Source organism: Manduca sexta, chromosome 6, assembly GCF_014839805.1.
Source record: "Manduca sexta isolate Smith_Timp_Sample1 chromosome 6, JHU_Msex_v1.0, whole genome shotgun sequence".
NCBI lineage: Eukaryota > Metazoa > Arthropoda > Insecta > Lepidoptera > Sphingidae > Manduca > Manduca sexta.
Window position 1 is genome coordinate 243,748 of NC_051120.1, and position 24,195 is coordinate 267,942.

General features: G+C 34.1%; 2 protein-coding genes across 4 annotated transcripts; one reads left to right on the forward strand and one right to left on the reverse strand.

The window, feature by feature from the left end:
• Positions 1–8,414: 8,414 nt before the first annotated feature.
• LOC115451600 (golgin subfamily A member 5) lies at positions 8,415–15,241 on the reverse strand (the record flags this gene model as incomplete). Of its 2 annotated transcripts, none has more annotated exon segments than XM_037447372.1 (9): positions 8,415–9,131; positions 9,360–9,548; positions 10,737–11,015; positions 11,415–11,607; positions 12,693–12,968; positions 13,564–13,777; positions 14,062–14,256; positions 14,418–14,873; positions 15,106–15,241. In XM_037447372.1, coding segments are annotated over 8 exon segments (1,848 nt in total). In that variant the 3' UTR covers positions 8,415–9,050.
• Positions 15,242–16,296: 1,055 nt separating this feature from the next.
• LOC119193754 (ralA-binding protein 1-like) lies at positions 16,297–22,127 on the forward strand. 2 transcript variants are annotated; one of them, XM_037447375.1, is made up of 4 exons: positions 16,297–16,525; positions 16,743–16,881; positions 17,698–17,914; positions 21,896–22,127. In XM_037447375.1, the coding sequence occupies exons 1-4, from the start codon at positions 16,441–16,443 to the stop codon at positions 22,013–22,015; spliced, it is 561 nt and encodes a 186-aa protein (XP_037303272.1). In that variant the 5' UTR covers positions 16,297–16,440; the 3' UTR covers positions 22,016–22,127. The 2 variants fall into 2 exon arrangements, with proteins under 2 accessions (XP_037303272.1, XP_037303271.1); XM_037447374.1 differs by having other exon boundaries at positions 17,695–17,914; positions 21,896–22,025.
• Positions 22,128–24,195: the final 2,068 nt, after the last annotated feature.

Consider the following 24,195-nt stretch of genomic DNA (forward strand, 5'->3'; position numbering starts at 1 on the left):
TGGTCTTATCTCTGCATAAAAGAAATCGGAATTTTGAAACCGTTGTACATTCACATGCGGGCTTGTTATTTTCCTCTTTGGGTGAAAATTGTTTTGCACATGTAAACATATACGGTCGATTTAAATATGTTCATTGGCAAGAGAGAGGCATATTTTGGAGCAACATAAAGAGCTGCAATATGTAAAATAGTTTTGGTAAATCCCGTCAACACAACGAGTTTAAAGTAAAGAAAGTTTATAACTTTCACTTGATAATATTGAAATTTACTTTTTTTTTATACTTACGCGGGAAAGTGACTCTCCAGCACCTGATGGTAAGTGGAGTGAGATCCAATAGAATGTCGAGTGTCGAAACTATTACCTCTCGGCAGTCGACATAACTATGCTGGCCTGTTGACCCTGGATATACCCAGGCTGATCACGGAACGTGAGCCACTGTGGCGGGTTTTAACATCTTTCTACCACCAGCAATTATTTATTTAATATTATATTGTAATATTTTATCTTATAAGAATAGGTAGTATCTATTCCAGCGTAATAATAAATAATAATATCAGCCCTGTATTATATACACTCCACTGCTGAGCATGGGCCTCCTCTACTACTGAGAGGGATTAGGCCTTAGTCCATCGCGCTGGCCTAGTGCGGATTGGTAGACTTCACACACCTTCGAAATTCCTATAGAGAACTTCTCAGATGTGCAGGTTTCCTCACGATGTTTTTCCTTCACCGTTAAAGCGAATGATAAGTTCCAGCGTATTGATCCAATAAATCAAATATTGTATATCAATTACAAGGAATTTATAGACAGTGGAATTACTAAGTATTAAATATGAATCTCAGGATGGCGAACTCAACAACCTTCTACAATGGTTAATGCTAATAGAAATCAAAATGTACATGAGATAGATTTATCAATCGGATACACATCGATATATATCGTACTCTTAATTAAATAATGACCTAAGTATTTCAAAATTGTTAATTTGTGGCAGTCGTTGGAAAACTAATTTTTGTATGCTACCTTTTTATTTGAAGTTACTATAAAATGTAGATTATTAAAGATAGATAAAAAATTAAACCTATAGGATGGATAAAAAAGGGAAAAAACTAAAAGGTCGCAAACAGAAATTAGTTGTTTGACGATTCCCACAAATTGGAAATTTTGGAATGGGTCATTATTTTATTAAGAGTGCGATTATGTACTACGTACTAGATGTGGCGTTCTGAACACTCACTGTGTTCAACTGAATTGAACTGCAATCAATACAAACTGACTTGGCATGTTTTAAAAATTTGTTTAGATGTTTGATGTTTCAACGCTGCAGCGAACTTTAGTTCTAACTCCAGATTTTAAACAAATAGTTTATATGGACATTCGTGTCTATAGAATATACGTCAATGCGGATATATCATTCCAATACATTGTTTTTGTTTTACGAGCTTTGTGGCCTAGAGATGTGGGTATTGTAGCAACTCTTTATATACATATATTGTAGTTAACGCCAAGACGTAATGAAGTTTGTCTATGAAGTCATAAAAAAAAAAAAAAGTTTAACGTCAAAGTCTGGTATGTAACATCTCTAATATTATCAGCGCAAAAAAATTAATGACATTATTATTATACCTATTAACATAATAATAAAATACCTGTCGCAAACACAATAAAAACATGATTGCACCGCATGCAAGACGATTAGAAACCGATTCCACGAACGAAAGTCCCGCAACTGTAAGCAAGATTAATAAAGTTCTTAACTACCTATTTATTTTAATACCAACTTTTGTTCGCGGCTACATTCCCGTGAAAGTCTTTTCCGATTTAGAGACCTGTTTTATATTTTCTTGAGATAAAAGAGAGCCTATATTACGTTAGACCTCTAGCAATACATCGGTGGAAACTGAATTAATTCTTCCGAGGCTGTTTGGTATCAACCCATCGACAGACTATAAATTATTATGTTTAGGAAGGTTTTAAGTTTTTAATTGTAGTTACCATTAATTAGATTTACCATTTATTGTTTTATGTTTAGACTAGCTGCATCATACATTTTTATTCGTATTATATTATGTATTTGAACCAACCAATAAATTTTAAAAGAGAAATCAAGAATATCGTACATTTGTATTTATGTTACCGTGTTTGCGGTCTAATATATTATTAAAAAAAGAACGTTTATCAATTATAATCGTTTGCTTTTAAAAAAAAAACACAATGAGAAAACCTATGTACCGGAGTTTTCTATAAAAAGAATTTCGAAAGTATGGGAAGTCTGCCGCACTACTATAAGTCCGCGTGGTGGACAAAGACCTAAAACCTTCTCAGTGGTATAGAACGCCTGGCTTAGCAATGGGCAGTATATAATACAGGTCTATTATTATTTAATCAATTCCTTCACCGCAATGTGTTTGCTACAAGGAGGTGCTTCAGCCTTGATTTCTTTCGTTAATTAGATTCTTCTATATCTTTTTTGTTGTCATTTTGTTCGTTGTTCATTATCGACTAACGCTAATTTTAAGTCTAAAAAGTTTGCGTACTCAAATAACTTATACGTAATTTATTTCTATAAATGAGAACTTGTTACTGGCTTTATGGCAAATAAATTGTGAATTTTCCGAATATAATTATTTTTTCTGGTGGTAAGATATATTTTATATTCGCCCGGATAGCAACTGTACACAAGGTGTTAAAACCCGTCAAAGTGGCCCACGTATGTCGCGTTCCGAGATCAGCCTGCGTATACCCGGTACCAACAGGCCGGCATAATCGTGTCGACTGCCGAGGGCTAAACTCTCATCAGTCGACATTGTATTGGACCCCACTCCACTTACCATCAAGAGCAGTGGCATTACTTTGACTTGCCTCTATAAAAAAACTGTCAGTTTTATACTATAAAAAAAAATATTCCTATCTATAGCTGATTATAAAAAACCGGCCAAGTGCGAGTCGGAATAGCGCACCGAGGGTTCCGTAAAGGTAAGTAAAAGTTCACTCATCGCGACAATCGAGTCATAGTTATGGTATTTTTATTGCAAAATGAAATCCATAACATTACAATATGGAAAGCTGGAGGAAGATAAATTAAAGACATAAGTCTAAAAATTTAAGGGTTTCGAAATTTTTCCTTTATATGTGCTACAAAACCTTTATGCCAAGTTTCAAGATTGTAGGTCGACTGGAAATACCGTTTAGATTTTGATTCCCTTGCGAGTAGTTGCGAGTTTGAAAATATGTGGCTTAAATTGCTGTTTCTTTTGATTGCGTTGGCTTAGAAGTTTGATTTTATCACATTTCCAAGGGACAGTAGACCTGAATATTTGATATAAATTTCAGCTTAATACTTCTACGCGTTCCTGAGAAAAAGAGGGTCTTGACAGACGGATGGACACCAAAGTGATCCTATAAGGGTTCCGTTTTTCCTTTTGAGGTATGGAACCCTAAAAAGCAGGTAAAAGTGATACTTTTATAACTGTATCTAAGGTATCGCTGCGTGCGTAAATGGGAAAACCAGACGCCTGTTACTACGTTTTTCTAACTTTTTAAAGGCCACCGCAATTATCCTTGCAATAATGAACCAATCTCAGTACTGAATGCAATGAACATTTTTAATTACATACCGTAGGTACCGTGGTACGTCGCCTCCTTACTTCCTTTGGCTGACTTTATATGGTCAAAGCTTATACTTATGAATATTACTATGGACTGTATATTTTCGGTCGTTCTGATTTGACAGTTTTACCTACTGCTACAATAATATATTTATATTGGTAGGCCTTATTTTCTCAAACACGCTAATTCTTGAAAGTTTAAGTCCATAATTTTTTGGTCCCCCCTCTCTTATTGTACTTTTTAATGGCTATTTCTTTGTATATTTTCCAAATTTCCTTTGGAAGCACTGGGTGCCCTCGCATGCCAAACAAAAAAAGCTCTGGTTATTAATATTTATTAACATTAAAATATTATAATTACCATTCCATACTATTAAGTATCAGCAAATCGTTGCTTGAAGATTCGTTTAATTTCCCAGAATAGCATAAAATACGAACATAATGTTGGATTTCAATCAATCATTGAAAACACTTTTACGACCGTCACATTCCCCCTCGTAGTTTACTTAACGTACAGGAAAACAAACAAGAATAAGCAACCGATTCCAAGATGTTCCGATAAGCGATCTGATTGCACGAACTTTTAACGAGAAACTCATCGGAAATACCAACAAAGTGATAAAAGCGTCTTACTACTTATAGGTAACCATGATCCATTTTAGTAGGAAATGTGTGAGAAGTGTTTATATTAGTAATCATATTTTTTTATTGCGTCAGTCCCGTAGTTCTATTACTATACGACTGCAGTGCTGAGGTCTGGGGTTCGATTCCTGAGTCGCGCAGTGATATTGGGTTTTTCTAGTCAGTATCAGCTCGGAGTCTAGGGGAGCACATATTGTGGCATGGCGATAGGCTTCAATCACAAAATAATTGCCTTCTTTGCCATGCCCATATTAATATATATCTATACTATTATATAAAGCTAAAGAGTTTGTTTATTTGTTTAAAAGAAAGGTAGATTACTTCTGTGTGCGATAGACTATATTTTCCGGGATAATATATTAAGACTAAAACATCAAAATGACTACATTGTCTGTAGTCATTTTGATGTTTTAGTCTTCACTGAAACCTGGCTGAACAGTAGCATTTCTGATAACGAATTGTTTGACGATAGATACATAATATATAGGAGAGATCGTGAAAGTCGCGGGTTTCATAAAGGGAAGGGCGGCGGCGGCGTATTAATTGCGGTTTCCAAGCGGTTAATATCTACTAGAGTATGTAGTATTGAATCTGAATGTGAAGATGTTTGGGTTAGGGTAGAGTTGCGCAATCAATGCAAACAAATTGAATATTTATACATATGTGGAGTATACATACCTCCGCCAGTGCAATCACATATACTCGAACACTTCATTGAGAACACAAATCGCGCATTAGTTAATCACTGTGGTAAAACTATTATACTCGGTGACTTCAACTTATACAACTTATCCTGGAACAAATCGACAACCCTTGAGCTCGTGCCCCAACACTCTAACAGCCTGTTAAATAACATGTTGATTGACTTTATTTCGCTTAATCAGATAAAACAATATAATTCGAACTTGAATAGTAAAAACAGAATTTTAGATTTAATTCTCTCGACCGTCGTTCCCTCTAAGATCGATGTATGCACTAGTCCTTTAACTACAACGGACCCTTTTCATCCACCTTTAGAATTTAACATTGCACTAAAGTATATTGTTAGCCTTTCGTCAAAGTGTGACTCCAAGTTTCACTTTCACAGAGCTGATTATAAGGGAATTGTAAACGACTTGAAAAATATAATATGGGAGGAGGAAATGTCAGAGTGCGTCACTATAGATGATATGGTAAAAAAATTCTACAGCCGGCTCAGGCTTATAATTATTAAACATGTACCCAAGTCAAGGCCCCGCAGCAATAAATATCCAATATGGTTCACTAATGCCTTAATTAAAGCACTAAAGGAAAAATTAAAATACAGATTAAAATGTCGTAAATATAAAAATCCCCGCGATGAATTAACTTTTGAGCTTCTCAGGGAAAGATGTAATAGACTACGTGATCGGAATTATTCAGCTTACCTGGAGCGGCTTGAAGCATCTTTAGCATCAAATCCAAAACTAATGTGGACTTATATAAAACATAAAAGAGGTGGTACTAGTTCCTTTCCGGCTCAAATGTCATCTGACACAAAGGTTGCTTCTAATGGAACAGACATTTGTAACCTATTTGCTAACCAATTCTGTTCTGTCTATAATACCAACCATCTCCCTGCTCCGTGCATGTCTCAGGTACCTACAGTCACGAACTATCTGACAAAAAATCATGTTACCAAAAGTCAGGTCTACAACGTGTTAAAAAGACTTGACGCTACAAAAGGAGCTGGCCCTGATGGGATCCCAGCTATTTTCGTTGTTAATTGTGCGCGTGAGTTGGCCACTCCGCTGTCAATAATCTTTAACAGGTCTCTCAGCGTTGGTACCTTTCCTTCGGCCTGGAAGAAAGCTCTAATTTTACCCCTATTTAAAAGCGGCGACACCACCTTTGTGGAAAATTATAGACCTATTTCTATACTTAATGTCTTTGCAAAAGTCTTCGAAGCTTTACTGTTTCCTATTTTATCTTGGCACATTAAGCAATCATTAATTCCTGAGCAACATGGTTTTGTTAAGGCAAGGTCTACCGCTACCAATTTGGTCTCTTTCGTCGAGGATATTGCAGAGGGAATAGACAACGGGCATTCACTAGATGTGATCTATACAGACTTAAGTAAAGCTTTCGACAAGGTAAATCATAAGATATTATTGGCCAAGTTGGAATTAATCGGTGTGGGTGATACTTTGCTAAACCTATTTGAATCTTACCTATCAAATAGAACTTCTGTAGTTGTGGCTGGAGGTTTTAAATCGGATCCATTTATTGTTCTCTCTGGAGTTCCTCAAGGCTCTCATTTGGGTCCTTTATTATTCAATATTTTTATAAATGATATTGGCAGTTCCTTTAATAATTCCAAATACTATGTATTCGCTGATGACTTGAAATTCTTCAGAATAGTTAATACTTTGGAGGATGGTAAATTGTTCCAAGATGACCTTAACGAATTAGTTTTGTGGTCTCAACTAAATGGTATGATATTGAACGCAGTGAAATGTCACGTCGTTCGTTTTTCTAGAAAGAAATCTCCCTTATTATGTTCATATTGTATTAATAGTATATGGTACCCTAATTATATGGTACCCTGATAGCAATGAGAGATCAGGTTCGCGATTTAGGAGTAATCTTAGACAGTAAACTTCGGCTTAATTTTCATTACGACAACATGGCAAATAAAGGTTTTAAGAGCTTGGGTTTTGTTATGCGTAATTGCAAGGAATTTAAAAGTCTCTCAACTATAATTGCAATTTATTGTGCATTGATACGCAGCTGCTTAGAATATTGCAGCCCTGTTTGGAACCCGCACTACGATGTCCACGTCAAGCGTTTGGAAAGTGTTCAAAAGAGGTTTTTGTGGTTTATGACATTTAAATTTAATTTAGCTAAGAAGCTACCTACGTATCAGGATCGATTGCGACACTTTAGATTGAATAGCCTCCAAAATCGCAGGAAGTACCTTGATACAGTATTTTTACACAAGTTAATTAACGGTCACTCTGACGTTCCAAACCTCTTATCCAAAATAAATATATCCATTCCCAGACAGCTTCCTAGATGTAATAAATTTGAACCATTCTCGGGTATAAAAGCTCGTTCTAATTTAGGTTTTTATTCTCCATTAAACAGACTCCTGAAAGCGTATAACAAAATTCATAATTTGTCAATAATACCCGCTAACGTAGCAAATGACGAGGACAATGAATCGGTCCATCCTCGTAAACCTTATTATATTGATATCTTTTCTGATCCCCTTTATAGATTTAAAAACAATGTTAAAAAGGTAATTTATATAGATTATGGCTTAATTTAATTTAATAGTGTATTTTTGTTCGTTTTAATTATTTATTTTTTTTCTTTTTATTTATATTTGTTGTAGTATAGCTTAATTTTTAGATCTTGTTTAATTTTATTTAATTGTAATAATGCTTTGTTACTTATAATTTGAATTGTCGTTTGCATCTATAATTGTATAAGTAGCATTTGATCAAAAAGCTGTTGTAATCTATGCTATTGTTAAGGTTTGATGGTGTTACTTAGTTGATGCAACTTTAATAATAAAATAAAATAAAATAAAAATATATTATAGTTGTACCCCGTGTTATTATAAAACATTAATTAAAAAACCGTTCGACCGTACATGGAAACGTCATGATGACCTTTCCGCTAATTTTGAATCATGAGTCGTGACAGAGAATAACATTATCAAACTCCTTAAGATCTACTGAACAGATAACTTCTTATTGCTAAGTCATAGCTAGGCTTAAAACGCTTTAATATATATTTATTTTATCAAATACATACCAGTGGCTAGAGGGGTCATGCGTGAGCGTGACACTTATTTGCTGAAATTTATTTATTTTGCTCTCGCCTTTATTATATTGTATTGTAAATGCGAAAGTTTGTGAAAGTGGATGTATGGATGTATGTATGTTTGTTCGTCATTCACGAAAAAACTATTGAACGGATTTGGATGAAACTTTACAGTAATATTGATTATACATCGGAATAACACATAGACTACAATTTATAATGATTTTGTGTAATTTGGTCGTAATATAACGATACATATCAAAGTCGGAAAAAAAATATCCCGGAAAACTCCTTCACGGGGGCGAAGCCGCGAGGAAAAGCTAGTAATATATAAAATAACCCAACCACATGTAGTAATATAATAAATGCAAACATATTCGAAAATTAAACATTTATTCATTATTAAACCCACAAATCTCGCTGGGGTAGATAAATCACAAAATAATTTCAATGGTAATGTATTACATTAAGGAAGAATAGGTACATAATATGGCCAATGTGCGCTAACACAATTGATAAATAAAGAAATAATTTCCAATCTCTCACATTCACGAGATTCGTAATAACACAACACAATTTACTTTCTCTATACTTTTACATCTAACTAGCACCAATAATACGTTTATATAGAAAAATAATCATCTTCAAAATCTTGCGCGCCGATGCGAACTAAAATCCAATATGAAAATATTACTATTGGCAACAAAAATTTTATTATATAAACTTAGACTACAGGGACGTACTCAGGGTTTATGTTGGGGACGAAAATTATTTTTTATTACAAATACCAAATTAAAAAACGAAGTAATACAGGCCTAATATTTACACAAGCAATGTTACAGATATTTTTTCCCTAAAATTCTTTTTATTTTTATTTTTCAGGCTTTTTATACAGAAAAATATTCCCTAAATACGTCCATCATAGACTGACCACTAAAAGTAAAGAATACTTGACTAATATAATTTGGTGTTACACTGTACAGTTCTACTATAGTATTAAAGCTGAATATTCACGACTTTGTGGGTCTCGTGGCGTGGTCTTCTGGAGTACTTGACAGCAAAACGGTGAGCACCCAAAAATGTAAACCCATCTAGAAAAAAATAAATTGCAGAACATCTTTTTTATTTATTTATGAATAAATTATGGTATTAAGTATCTTGTATAAGTAGATAAATTCGAATTTTTATGAGGGTAAATTATAATGGGCGACGTCAAACTTCAACCATATTTCTTTTAGTAGTATACATTAATGATAATATTCTGTTTTTGAGTAACGAATAAATGTAAATGAATAAATATAACGTAAGCAATATCTTACCATGTAAATAAATATAAAAAGCCTGAATATAGGATATCGTTTTATCATAACGCCTATCCTCATCGACAGGGCGGACAGGGCCGAATCCGGAACGTGGCTGCGGGGGCGGACCCTACAATCCGTATCTTGCAAATGTATCACGCTGTGAGCGTTCGAGCGTAACGCTACTACTTCAGATTTATATTTTGTCTGAAAAAAAATTACATATTATTAATTTCTACACATATTAATGTTGTTTTAAAAACGGATTTTAAGTAAAAATCTAACATGAAAAATATTAACACTTTAAGAATTCCTATCAGAATAATATTATTAGCATAAAATAATTTTGAAACCGTTTACACTTACATTATATTTCATTGTAGTACATGCAAGGCAATGTAACACTTTTTTTTTTTTGTTTTCGCGGAGAAAGTGCCTTATTACTACCGCCCAGCCTTCGTGGGGGGCGACTGAGCGGTTATGCTGGGGTAACCGTGCCTTACGGCCCGGCGTTGAGCCGCCCGGATTTGATGGTGACCTTCGGGCGACCGCCGGGCCGAGTCCCTAACCCTATATACAACTTAACCTATGCACGGCCTACCAGCTAAAACTCCGCGGTGACCCTCTTCGGCGCATTAGGGACGGCTGCGGGCTTCCTCTGACGTTGAAGTGTCTAGTCTGCGACCGCAGCCGCCCCTGCGCGGTGCCGCCTTGCGGCCCGAAAGCATTGTAACACCTATTGATATTCAAATAAATGATATTACCTCCCTCTATGGTTGCTACAATCACATCAGCCTACTGGATCTACAGACTGATCCTGGCTTCAACTATAGCAGGATTTCTCATAATATGGTCATCATGGAATGCACCACTGACTCTTGCAAGTTATTATTTTCGTTATTAATGTGATTATTTAAACTTTGTATACAGTAATTGCATACTGGTGGACTTAATGCCTGTGCCATTCTCTAAGTCAAGGTAGGTGATTCAGAGGTGAGACAATGTGGATGTTTATATTGTTTATACAACATACATAAAAGAATACATATACAATACTTACATAATATACATACGAAAATTTAATATCCCTACAAGTTGTGTTTACATACTACTTATCAATAGTAATAGACCACTTTAACCGTGAAATAAAACATCATAAGAAAACCTACATTTGTTATCTAAGAATTCTACAATAGAAATTCAAAAGTATGTGAAGTCTGCCAACTCTCCGTAGACCAGTGTTGCAGACTAAGGCTCAACACCCCTCAGTAGTAGAGGAGGCCCGTACCCATCAGTAGGACAGTGTATATAACAAGACTTTTATTATTACTATATAATAGTCATCTAGTTGAGTAAATATTACCCTGTACTGTCTCACTCTCTATCATAACTCACCTCTAACTTTTCCAACTGTATCCTCAATATATTATTATCGGCCAATAACGAGTCAATCTTCCCCTGCTTTTGGACCAATGTCTGCGTCAGTACATGTATTTTCTCCGTGTCTACGTCACGCGTGACGTCATAGTCGGCCACGTTGAGCGCGCTGGTGTCAGTACTGCGGACCGACGTGGAAGACTCTCTGAAGTGACTTAGCTCGCTGTCCTTGTCGCGTAAGGCTGTACGAAGGCTCGCTATAGTCTGTCCTGTTTCCATTTGTAGGTTTTTTAATTCCTGTGAAAGAAGTTAGTATACCATTGATTAAGATTATTGCATTGAATAGTACGACATAGATTCAAGGTAACATTTGGTTTGGTTCATAGTATGTTGGCTACGAATCATGATAATGTTAACGGTATATTATTATCGCCTGGATCATTTTTTTTTTCAACTGAAAATTTCAGCACTCGACAGATAGTATGCGATACTAATGCTCCCAAGCCGTACCACCACAAAAAAAATAATTAAAGGATCTCTATGTAGCGTCCTATAATTGTCCTCGCCACCCTGACTTATTAGATGTCAAGTAATTACCTAGTAATTAATCTATCGTATTATAATCCCACAATTTATCCTTCAAGATTTATAGAGCCACATACAAACTCTAGAGAATAACATCAGAGCAGCACACACCTTATTCAAGGCCGAGCACTGCGCCTCGACGCGGTTGCGAGCGCCGCGCTCGTCCCGCAGCGCGTCCCTCAGCGCCGCCACCACGCGCTCGGCGGAGCTGTGGCGCGCCTCCAACTGCGACACGTAGGATTTCATCTCGTCACATTCGGTGCGCACGCGCGACGTCGCTTCGGATAACATGTCGCGCTCTTCTCTGCAAATAATTATTAAATACATTTTGATTCAGTACTACCACCGGGGGTTGGGACGGTAAACCTCACTACATAAACCTTATTGATACTAAAAAAAAGGGAACCAAATAGCATTAGAATTCAAAAAGAGTGGTACTTAGTTAAAGAGTAATACAAACCTGACATTGCAAAATTGTCTTAATTTATAGAACAACTAGCTTTTGCCCGCGGCTCCGCCCGCGTTATAAAGTTTTTCAGGCTAAAGTTTTCCGTTATAAAAGTAGTAGTTTTCCGGGAGCCTATGTTCTTCCAAGGGTCTCAAACTGTTCCATATCAAATTTCATCTTAATACGTTAGGTAGTTTTTGAGTTTAACACGTTCAGGCAGACAGATGCAGCGGGGGACTTTGTTTTATCTAATTTTTATCTATTTTATTTAATCTAGGGTTGTCCACCCTTAAAATTTTTTATACAAAAAATAGGGGTTGGTGATAGAAGGGTATAAATTTAGGGTTGAATGTATTTTTTAATGCGACATAATAAAAAAAATAAAAATTTGTATCGCATTATAAAAAATGTTAAGGGTGGACAACCCTTAACACTTAGGGGTATGAAAAATAGATGTTAGCCGATTCTCAGACCTACTGAATATGCATGCAAAATTTGGTTAAAATCGGTAAAGCCGTTTCGGAGGAGTACGGAGACAAACATTGTGACACGAGAATTTTATATATTAGATTATATCATAATTGGTAACTAATAATGGATGGATGACTATGTAAATTCTAATCAACACTTGTGGAATGTTAACATATATCTTGATTGTACTTTCATATACACCTATAAAGTGCTAGCATGTGTACAAATGTAATCAAAGTATCATAATCTTTACTAATATTATTAAAAGTAAATGTTTCTAGGTTTGTACAGACTACTCTCAGGAGCTACTAAACCAATTTTAAAAATTCTTTCACTAATTACTAACTAATGTATTATACATTACTTCTGAGTGCTTTAGGCTACTTTTTATGCCGGAAAAAGTTTTTAACGGGGCGGCGGCGCGGGCAAATCTAGTAACTAATTGAAAAGATAAAGAAATCAACAATTACTTTAAAGCCTCCAGTTGTTCCATCAATACATTTGTGTCCTCATTAAGGTTCAATCCATCCTGCAGTGCCTTTATTTCATTATCTTTAGTGTGCAACATACTCTTTACTCTCAATTTATAAGTTTCCCATTCTTTTTCCAACCTCACACATTCCGTTTTGCTTTTTTCTAGATTATTCTGAAGTTCGTTTATAGTCGACTGGCCGTGACGTAATTCTGTTTCCAGTTTTAATTTTGCTGCTTCATTATCCTTTGCCTTGGTGATTGCTTCTTCTAATCTATAAAAAAATGACAATTATATTTGAAATTTTTATCTAGCCTTTTAATTTAACATAAATTACTTTCTATTGCTTTTAAATGTCGTAAAATCCTCAATATGGTAAAAGAATGTATTACACCAACTTATTTATGAAATAAATTGATGCTTGCAAGGCAATCATATTAAGGCAACAATCACTATGCTTTTGAGTAGACAAATTAATGATTTGATTTTAATAAGAAAAATCATAATAATTAAATTATTTACTTTATAAAAATATAATCTTATAATCAAAAATTGTCCTAAAACTACAAGAGCTACATCAAAAAAAGCAGAAAAATCTGACGATTCCAAATGTGAATATAACTTTTGGGATATTTGTCACTTAGATATTATGATGATAGCCTATCAAGAATCGAAATATTAAAAATTGTCAGATCATAGATTAGTCCAATTATATGTAATGACACTATTATAAAAAAATAAATGTACTGTCTCTCTGGTCTGTTATGTCTTGTCTTGACAAAACATATTTTATTTCGCATTACCTATATAAATTTCTGATTTCATCTATTTAAAGAAATATTTATCAAAAAATATTTCAAACTACTTACTTTTCTTCTAACTCTTTATTCTTGTCTTTCAACAAACAAATTTCAGTTTCTAAGCTTTGATTCTGCTCTTTATACTTGCTCATCTCAACATTTGTGAGATCATATATTTTTTGCTTTAATTGTTGCAACTGAGAATTTAAAGTTTCATTCTCCGCATTAATACTGCCATTCTGGATGCTTGAAGTTTCTAATTTATTTTGTGCATTGTTCAATTCTAAAATATTTAAAAATACTTAATTATAAAATTCAATGGAGTTTAAAATCTTAAAGTATTATTTCAATTCTCTTATTAATTTTTTTTGATCATTACCATTTATTGAAATGTAAGACTTAAATTGTTGTTATTTTTGGACCCCATCAATTACTAAAAAACTGGATTTTTTTTAGGAATCAAAAAATTGCTTAAATTTGATTTATATTATGTTCTGTAGTTAGCTTTGGATAATGTGAGGTTTTTCTATTTCTTTTGAGTGTTTTTAATCATTTCAAATAAAATACCTGTTTCTCTACTAACTACATGGTCTACATCATTACCATCCTCAGTTTTGCGCAATCTGCTGAGCAATTCTGTAACTTCTTGATTGAGTACATTGAGTTCATTTCTCAACATCACATTTTCAATTTCCAAATTTTGTATCTTGTATACCCATTCGTCATTATTTACCATGTCCAGATCAGTTGGTAAACTGGATCCTAAAATCAAAATAATGTATAAAATTTGAGCTTTCTGGTATTTAAACTTTAAAATATATTTTAATTTTATAGACTCTAATCTCTATATATATGTAAAATAATAAGTACTCTCAGTTTAGTTCTAATTTCAATTTATAGTGAGAAAAATAACAAATACTTACTTCTTTGCCTTAAACCATAATGCATACCAAACTCATCTTTCATATCACCAACCATTGTTTTTGGGCAATTATTCAAAGTATATAATGGACTTGATTTCTTTGACAATTTTTTTGGCTTTGGCGATCCACTCCTTGCATTATCATTGTTTCTTAATGGACTTTGGGACGCTTGCCGGGTAGGAGAGGACCTTCCCACAGGAAAATTATTCTTAGATTCCGTTGAAGGCGGGACTTTTTTCCAGGCACGGGGAATAGGACGCTTTTTTTGCATCCATGGAGGATCTGTTTGCAGATAGAAATCTTTTTTGTCGTTTTTACGTTGCTTCGGGCCATTATGATTTCGTAAAGCGGCCCCAGTCTGCTCATCAAAGTTTACCAGAAGACTTTCCGCCTTCCCCGCGAGCTCCGCGAACCATGACATGCTTATTTTAAAATATGAAGGTGTAATATTTTTTTCTGAAAACCATTAAGTATTTATGATAATTTATAATTATATTATATGTATATCAGTAGTATGTATAAGCAGTTGAATTGCTTTCCCTAGCGTGTTAGAAAGTTAAAAACAAAAAACATTCCGACCCAAAAGAAATTACGTATTAAAACTACGTTACAGTTTATTTACATAGTTATACATTCAATTCTTTGTAATTACTTGAAATTTGAAACAAATATTGAAGGAAATACTAACCATAATTGGGTTATTGAATGCCAAAATTATTTTTAATAAAAATTAATGGAATTAACTTCATTTGTTGATTTCGAACGTCATTATGACACGTAAACATCAGCTGACAGCTGTCAGTGTTGCCACCTCTTTTTTGTCACTGAGGCAATTCTGCTATAAATTATTGTTTTATATTACGTTGTAAAAACTAAAATATAGGTAGCTCTAAGACTATATAAAAACGAAGCACCATTTACCTATTTATACTTGTTACCATGTACTTCCTCTGGTAGTAGGATATATTTTATATCCGCTCGGATAGCGACCACTATACACAAGGTCTAAAACCTTATTTAATGGACCATGTAAGTAAGTGTGTTGCGTTCCGGGATCAGCCGGTGCACATCCGGTTTCAACAGGCCGAGATAATTGTCTCGACTGCCGAACGGTAATCATCAAGAAGCTTAAACCCAGTAATCATCTCTCGTCAGTTGACATTCTAATAGACTCCACTCCACTTACCATCAGGTGCAGTAGGGTCACTTTGCCGTGCACCTGTAAATAAATAAGATTAAATACTTAACGAGCTCTATTGATGGGTGCCATTTCTAAACTCCAAAATACAATATAATGCTCTTAGATCGGATTTTTATACTCTTCTTCCTCCTCTCCAAAACTATACTTAGCTATAATATAAATTTATGTTAGAAATATTGATCATGATAAAGTTCAAGCATGAAAAGTCAAGTGTCACATTTGTCAAATTTGACAAATATTCAGTGTTGCCAGAAGGTTACATTTCTTACATTTTTCGTTACTTTTGACCCCCTCGCGTAACATGTAAGTAATTTTTATATATAAGGCAATTTTCGTAACTTTTGAGAAAAACGAGATTTGTAATACAACATTTTTATTATAAACAGTTTACGAACGCATTTCTATTCAACGCATCCAAATTGAACACAACTAAAACTGGCGGGTCTAAAAAGTATTTCACTCCACACATATATCCTCTCAGAGATGGCTCGCCATGACAAAATGAAACGTATCTTGCATATAAGTATGAAATCTTGATTTTGCTTGAGTGTGCGCGCGCACATTTCCTACTTCGCGAGTCCCCGCGGTTTCGTAGCTACAAAAATGCTTGCCCAAAAACGGGTAAATTAAAAAAAAAACAATAATGTAACTTTTGCAGCAAAAATGTAACATTTCAGGAAACGAAACGTAACTTACGGCTCAAGGGCCCTGGCAACACTGCAAATATTATACGAACATCCATGTTTATTCGAAATGATAAAGAAATATTTTTGCCCAAATAAAGCTAATATTTGATAAACAACGTTAACAGTAGAAATAAAAATGGATTTCGAGAGTCCGGACGTAGAAAAAGACTTTCCAGGTCTCTACGCTTCCGAGAGTGGACGAAAAAGCAATGAAAGTGACTGTAAGTATTATAATTATGTATGTTTTCGTTAGTTTATCTTATAAAACTCTAAGAATAAACATTTTAAGTATACTAAAGTCTTGAATCATAACGATACTCAAAAACATATTCCGCCATAAATAAATGACTGCAGTGTGTACACTTATAATAAGCAATTTTAGCAGATTTTTTTGTTATCTCTATTCATAACACATTCCGCACGTATGCTTGATTGCAGTTAGCGACGGAGGTGAGCATGAGAAACCAAGTAAAAAGGATCTATTGGGACGACGGAAGGACAAGAAAGAATCAAAGAAAGACAGGGGCTATGCAGCGCTTGAGGGAGAGAGCTCTCCGGAAGAAGACACTGATACCAAGTCAGTATTTCTAATTTGATATATTTTCAGACAGGTTCTATGGTTTTCTTTATTTTCTACTGGTCATCCAGTAACCAAAATTTGACTGTCGAATTTATTTATATATTATATAAAAACTATTTATTCATATATTATTATATACAAACTTTATTTTTCTGCACTCTTCTCCATGAACTTTAATTGTGCGAAATCTCAAATCCCTTGTGTACTTATGTTCTACACACTGTGCTTAAAATGGGCACATTTTCTCTACATTATAGTTATATAAATTAGATATAGCCAGATGTAGCTTGTGTCTCTACCATGTTGTACCCTCATGTACTTTCCAAAATATAAAGTATCCAATATTTTAATCAAAGATATTTCAGTCTATGTATGAGCCAAATTCATTCAAAATCAATTATAAAGTTTCTGTGTTCAAAGATCAAATGACTGCAAAACATGGCATTTAATTAATTTGAAAGGTTTGCAAGGTCATTGCTAGCAGGGAGGGGGCAGCTGCCCCTCCCCCCCGAGATTCTAAAAAGTTGTCAAATGTAAAGTAACCAAAGTCGTGAGTCTTTCACTTGACTTCCTAGATCGATCATTTCTGTATGTCGTAACTCAAATAATATAAAGGGTGAACATTTTTCATTGTATACAAATTAAAGTACTAGTATACTAAAAATTTTACCCACCCAATAAAAAAAAAATGTAACAAAAGACTCCACTATGCTTAGTGTGAAAAGTTTCTTTCTATTACTAAATAATTTTGAGTTGACGAAAACCCAGTCACTTGCAAGTAAAAGATCTCTAACTATATTATTTTGTCAGAAGTCCATCAAAATCAAAGAAAACGAAGTCATTCAAATTTCCAACCAAGAGTAAAGAGAAACGGGAGAAGTCACGTGACAAGGAGAAGGTTTTAGAAGATGCTGTCAAACAACGAGAATTGAATGAAAAAGAAAAGAAGAAGGAGAAAGAGAGAGAACGGGAACGAGAGAAGGAAAAGAAAGAAAAGGAAAAACGAGAGAAATTAAGGGAAAAGGATAAAGTAAGTTTAATTATATTTTTTTATTTCCTTTGTGGATAACAACACTCCTCTTCATTACACTTGCCTGCAATAAAATAAAAATTTCAACTGAAGTTAAAACTTAATAATAAAATCATGAAGCGTGATGTGTGTGCTAGCTTGAGGTTTAGTCAACCTTTGATCCCTTTGACAATATTAATTTGAATGTTTGCTCTAAAGAGAACAATAAAAAACGAATAAATGATAATATCATACTAAAATGCAACCAGTGTGCATTCAATTCATGCAAAAATTTTATGTATATACTATACAAACAACTAAAATTCATACTTAGAATTCAATAGGTCAAGAATGTTTAAGTTAATAGTGTATTTTGCATGTCATTGTCATTTTTCGCAGACTAGGCGTACGAAATTCCTACACAACTGTCTGTTAACTCCCAATGGCTCATACAGAAACAAAAAAACAATAAAGCTCTATTTCCTTTCGCTGTCACATAGACCAATTACAATTAATGTTATATGCTAGTTTGACCTCTATTAATGTAACCATAAAGTTTAAATACACTACCCACGCATCTTGCACTGATGAATGTTACAACCTTGCTTTTCCTACACCTCACGCAGCTTTATATAGCCAGTCAGGTTTGCTGGACAACGGGCGTGACTCATAAAGTTAACATGGTTATAAAACCAAAAGCGACATATTCTTACATTTAGAAATTTCTAGACCTATGCTTAAAAACGAGTAGGTACATTCGGACATGCCGATACAATGGTTTCAACTGTCGGAGTTAATTATTTCTCAGCAATCAATTATCCAATTGGATGCCGTTAACATCAAATGAAGTGTTTCTTTTTCATACCGTGTATCAAAAAAAACCCTGAAGTGAAATTAGTACATCTTAGCAGATATTAATTTCGTACAATAGTGCATTGTAGTACTAACTGCGAACTTATAGTCAAATCGAGAATATAATCTGTCAGTTAGTCGATTCAAAATTCATATCGATAAACAAATTAACCCGTCATGACTTGTCAAAATTTTATTTTCAAATATGTACAGGTAGCTGAATGTTTGCCGGCAAACATTGACAGCTACGCGTGTGACGGAAAAATAACCTTATTATGTAGTATATAAGGTTATAATCCCGTGACACACGCAAATGTCATGTAGCTGTCTTGGCTCGCCGGCGGGCCACGAGACCAAGAGTTAAATGATTGCTATTTCACTCTTAAAAATGTAACCCAGGACACCACTAAACTGATATTTTTTTATCAAGATTAATTAAAAGCGCATGGAATCGCAGTTTTATTTGAACGAAATTAAATATTTACGCTGACTTTCAATAAAATAAGGTCATAAAATCGTTACAACGAAACAGCTATAAGTAATTGTCCATGTTTACAATACCCTTTTGTGTTCGTACCACGAAAAAACTACTGTTACAAATATACGAAGATTTTCATTGTTACTTGCTCCAATGTAACTTAACAATTGAGTAATGTTTAAACGTTACAATTGATTTAAGATCTAGAAAAGATTTCGAATAATTTCTATTTTAATTGTAAGCCGATCGAAGTTTGGAATAACGTAGCTGTTTTTCATAAGGGTCCTAAAGCATTTTACGCATGATATAGAACGAGTTAAACAATATTACGTTCTCCGGGAAGAAAATGTTAATCAGATACATACTTATGCTCGAGAATTTACCGGGACTATTAGGGAATAATGGAGTCTCCAGGCTGGAATCGTTATCAAGTCTCTATATTTGCAGATCAAGGAAATATTCATCAGGTTTTCAAAATAATCATATAAAGGCAGCATAAGGGCTTGGTAGAGGTGGACAACCACATTCTACCAGTTAGTTGTTAACTGTTAGTTCTCATGTAATTATCGGGCACAATTCTAAACTCCAGGCACTTTATACGACCTGAGCTGCAACGAAACTTTGGCACGGCAGTCGTAATTAATACGCAACACGACTACGCCACAGAGGCATCACCAAATCTCCACATAAAGTCACTGCAAAATACAAACTGACATTTTCACGCTAATATAAAAAAAAAATAATGTATCACGCGCGGTAAATCGCACACAATACTACATAATTATGTGCATAACATTTTGTTTGATGTGTTGAGTTTTCGCGCTTCGCCGGTTGATACCTTTTGCATAATTTCGCTGTTTAGTGGGTGATTTGGCCTTGCGGACGCAGTTGAGTGTCATAGTTTATTCAGTTGGATCTTGAAATCGCGCCATGCATCACCTGCGAAGCGTTTTTACTAAGGTATCGATTTTGTTTTCGAAGTTTACGCCGAGTGATATTTTGTGTGTAGTTTTTGTGATTTTTATCGAGTTATGTGTGTTTTGATAATATTTTTGTGTTGAGTGATACAACGATCGTGATAATATTAAGGATGTTCGTTTGTTTACGTTTTTTTAGAGCGCGGTTTGAATATATATTTTTTAAAATGTTTTCAAAAGAGAAATGTGGAGAAAGTTTTCATTGTGTTAAAACCGCGGTAGGTGGAAAAAAATCTGATATTAGCACGTGATCTATGGATCGTGTTGTTCGAGAGATCGCGAACCTTCAACACATCCTCAATTTGTTGATGTTTATCAATAACTCTTTATCAATGTCAGATATTTCTGCACGAGATACTGAATTTTGGATCTCATTAAACTCATTTGAATTATTGCAAAAATTATTAAGATAAACAAAGAGATGTGTTGGTTTTGTCCGATGGTTATTAATTACTGTTTACCAGGTTAAATTTGCGACTGTAATTGTAATTTTTATACTTAAAATCGTCTTGTTTTAGAAATTTCCAGTCTAACTAAGGGCTTTTTTGTGTATGGTTGTTATTTGAACTTGGAAAAGTCTTTAAAATGACGAATTGGGATGTAAATGCCATTTGTTTTCTTATAAATACCTATTAAAATTTGTTTCAAATATTAATAATATTCAAACTGAAATATAAAACAAAAATACATGTCAAAGTAATTAATTCTCTTAGTAGCACGAAACAATGCCAAATGAAGCATAAAACATGTGGGAAATCCTTGATATTTTTTCTGTAATGTAGAACAAAGTATTCGAGTAATGTTAATACAAAAATTTCGTTGTATAGCCAGCATTATGTAGGTCAATTTCGAGACCTTACTTTTGATACATGAATGCGATTGGCTTCAGTACAGCTTGGCTAATACGAACAAATCTTTGCAATGGGCTGTGTTATTATACCGTATGAGTTGGGCACGGATTCAGGCAGCGCTTTGGGGGGTCATGACCAATATGATTTAAAAATGTGTAAATTAAAATGCCCGTTTCGATGTTATCGTAAATTCATCAATCTATTATTATCTTTATGTATTGAAATTTTCTCGGTCTTTTTTGTTGTTTTTCGTAATGAATACAAAGTGCCAAATAATTTCATTTTCAAATCAAAATTGCAATAGATTGGCTTTCAGTGTTTGCAATTAAAAGACAACAAATCCTTTTTGTTTACTAAATAACATAGGTATTGTTAATACCCTGTGATAACTGATTTTCTAATTAAAATGATGCCTAAACTAAATTTAATATCATACGTTACTAACTAGGGACATAGAATAACAGTGATATACTTATACATACAATTTCGGCTATTAGGTCGGTTAGAAATCCTTGATAACGCGACACGAAAACCACTTGAATCTTTTTATCCTCTATTAACTCGGCAATGTTATGTTTATTTACAAGCGTTTTCTCGAAGAAAAGACCATAGCGATTTAGATAATATCGCCTTTATGTGATATCGTTTGTATGATTTCATTCATACTGTTTATACTGTCTGGGTTCCATATCCTGGTATTTTGTTGTCTAATTATAATAATAGGTTAAATTGATTTTGAAATGTAAAATAAAATTATTTACGTTTTAGGACCTAAATTGCATATCTGAATATTAAAAACTGATAATACTGAGAATGTAATATTTATTTATTCATTTTGTCTCAGGAAAAGAAGAGAAAGCTAAATTTAAATTGGAATCTAAAGAGAAACTCAAAGATGAGAAGAAAGAAAAGACAAAAGATAAGGACAAAGATAAAGTTAAAGATAAGGAGAAAGAAAAGGTGAAAGAAAAGGACAAAGACAAGAAAGATAAAAAAACTTGACGAGGGTTCCGTCTACAGTGACTTCGGGCGTGCCGTTTGAGGAAATATTTACTTTAGGAGGTAAGTTCTTCTACATGCATAATATCACGCTGTTTTTCAGGGGTGGGTTGAGGCGTTATCGCGCCAGCTATGTCAACACATCTAATTAAGGGTTTATTAGAATGTACACTTCCAGACTCCAGGTAGATACTGACAAGAAAACTTTATTATGAACTTACTCGTACCTGGAATCCTAAGCCGATATCTCAGCACAGCAGTCGTTCCGCCACACAACCATGCCACTGAGGCAGTTGTTTTGTTTTTTTATATATAATATCAGCAGAAATCGTGTTCAATGTCATGATCTTTACATTTCACGCGCATTAAAAGCTGATTACGTCATGCGTCGCCTGCATTATATACCTAAAATTGTCAATACAATTTGAAAGCGCAGTAGAGCACGTAATTGTTTTGAAGTAAATAACACATCGGTCCATAAAAATTATGTATTTATAAGAATTACAACCTTCTTAGTATGTTATATATACATACATACGTATGTATTACGACTGCTTCAGTGGAGAGTTTTCGAGTTCGAATCCCGGGCCGGTCAAAATGGTATTTGGTTTTTTATATCAGTATCAGCCCGAAATGCGGAATGTACGCCTTAGTGCGATAGAATCCCTCCATATACATTATGGTGCGGAATACACGGCGAAAAGTTGGTGCAGGAGTTGCGTCTTTGTCTACCCATCAAATTGATCAAAGGCATCATTGTGTGCGTCTGATGTATGTGTAGTAAGTAACATGTGTGTATGTATTAGATAGTTTGTTAATATGGTTGGGTTTTGAAGAAGTTTTGATGTTTGAAGTAAATGCGAAAACCATTAAACAGATTTTAAATACAGTAATACAAGCATTCCGCATGTAAATGAAAACGTTTTTAGGCGTAATCATAGACAATAAGCTGAACTTTCATAATCATATTGACTTCATTTCCAAAAGGGCTTTTGAAACATTAATATGCTGAGAAGTTAAGCGGGTGCACATTGGGGATCAGATCCTAAAACTACTTTGACTATAGCTGTTTAGTTTACTTAACGTTAATTTGGCACACATATAAGTAATATACCATGTCCTAGACATAGGGTTCGTATCTAGGTAAAGTATACAGTGGAAAAAGCCTTTCATGAGAGCGAAACCGCGTGCCTTTGGTCTAAAATGTAAACAGATCAATAGAATATTTTACTAGCTACGTTTTTTTTTACATTTAAATCAGCTTTAACCCGTTCGTATTTAATTTATTTTTATTATGAATTGCAGTATGTACTATTTTAATACTGAAATGTATCATGAATATAACTCATACTTGTTTGTTTACACTATAGACGTTACCTACTGAAGTTATTACAGACTATTAGAAACTGACATTTGATCTCGGTGTTTATGCCACACATTTATTATAAATATTGGTTAATGCGTTTTTCATGTTTATACTATTTAATAGTGATACCTAAATTGATTTGACTGCTTCCTTACCATCGTTGGCCGAAAGCCAGATATAAGTTTTGTATACGATCTTTTTTTGTCGAGATAAGAACTATAAGTTTTGATAGCAAATCTAACATTAAATATTAACTTATGTTGCACCAATTTTGTGAGACAGTAGTACTGCGCCGTTCGCCCTATACGCATATTTCTAAAAAATCTATCAACAGAGTGGCTACTGTGTTAATGCCTTATTTGTCGATAATTTGAATGATCTTAAAGAAATTGTCAAGCCCTATAATCGTTAAAAATTTGAGTTCAAGGCTTAATATAATGATTAGATGTGTCAATGTTAACATATATAATAAATAACTGTCTAGCAATGTTTGCATTTATAGACAAACATTAAAAAAACTAGCACTCAACACATGCATATTATATATGTAACGTGTCTCTTGAGAATAATAAGTAAGCGATGAATAATTTGTGTTCCTACCTACTAGATTGCTCGCATCTCTGGCCTTTGAATTTAGTATCGATATTTAATACTATTTGTATGTTTTATAATCATATCACCTACGCTTTGTTCGCCACAGTACTGTCGTATATTTATTTTGTCTGTAAGGTTATATTTTGTTTGTGATTTCCAGGTCTGAGAACAAATTTTTACCCACC

What these genes read in the sequence shown, in the direction of transcription:
- LOC119193754 (XM_037447374.1), top strand. Translation starts at nt 16,441, where the DNA reads ATGGATTTCGAGAGTCCGGACGTAGAAAAAGACTTTCCAGGTCTCTAC. An exon ending in AAAAAGCAATGAAAGTGACT is followed by an intron (nt 16,526 to 16,742) that starts GTAAGTATTATA and finishes GCTTGATTGCAG; the next exon opens with TTAGCGACGGAGGTGAGCAT. An exon ending in AATTAAGGGAAAAGGATAAA is followed by an intron (nt 17,915 to 21,895) that starts GTAAGTTTAATT and finishes ATTTTGTCTCAG; the next exon opens with GAAAAGAAGAGAAAGCTAAA.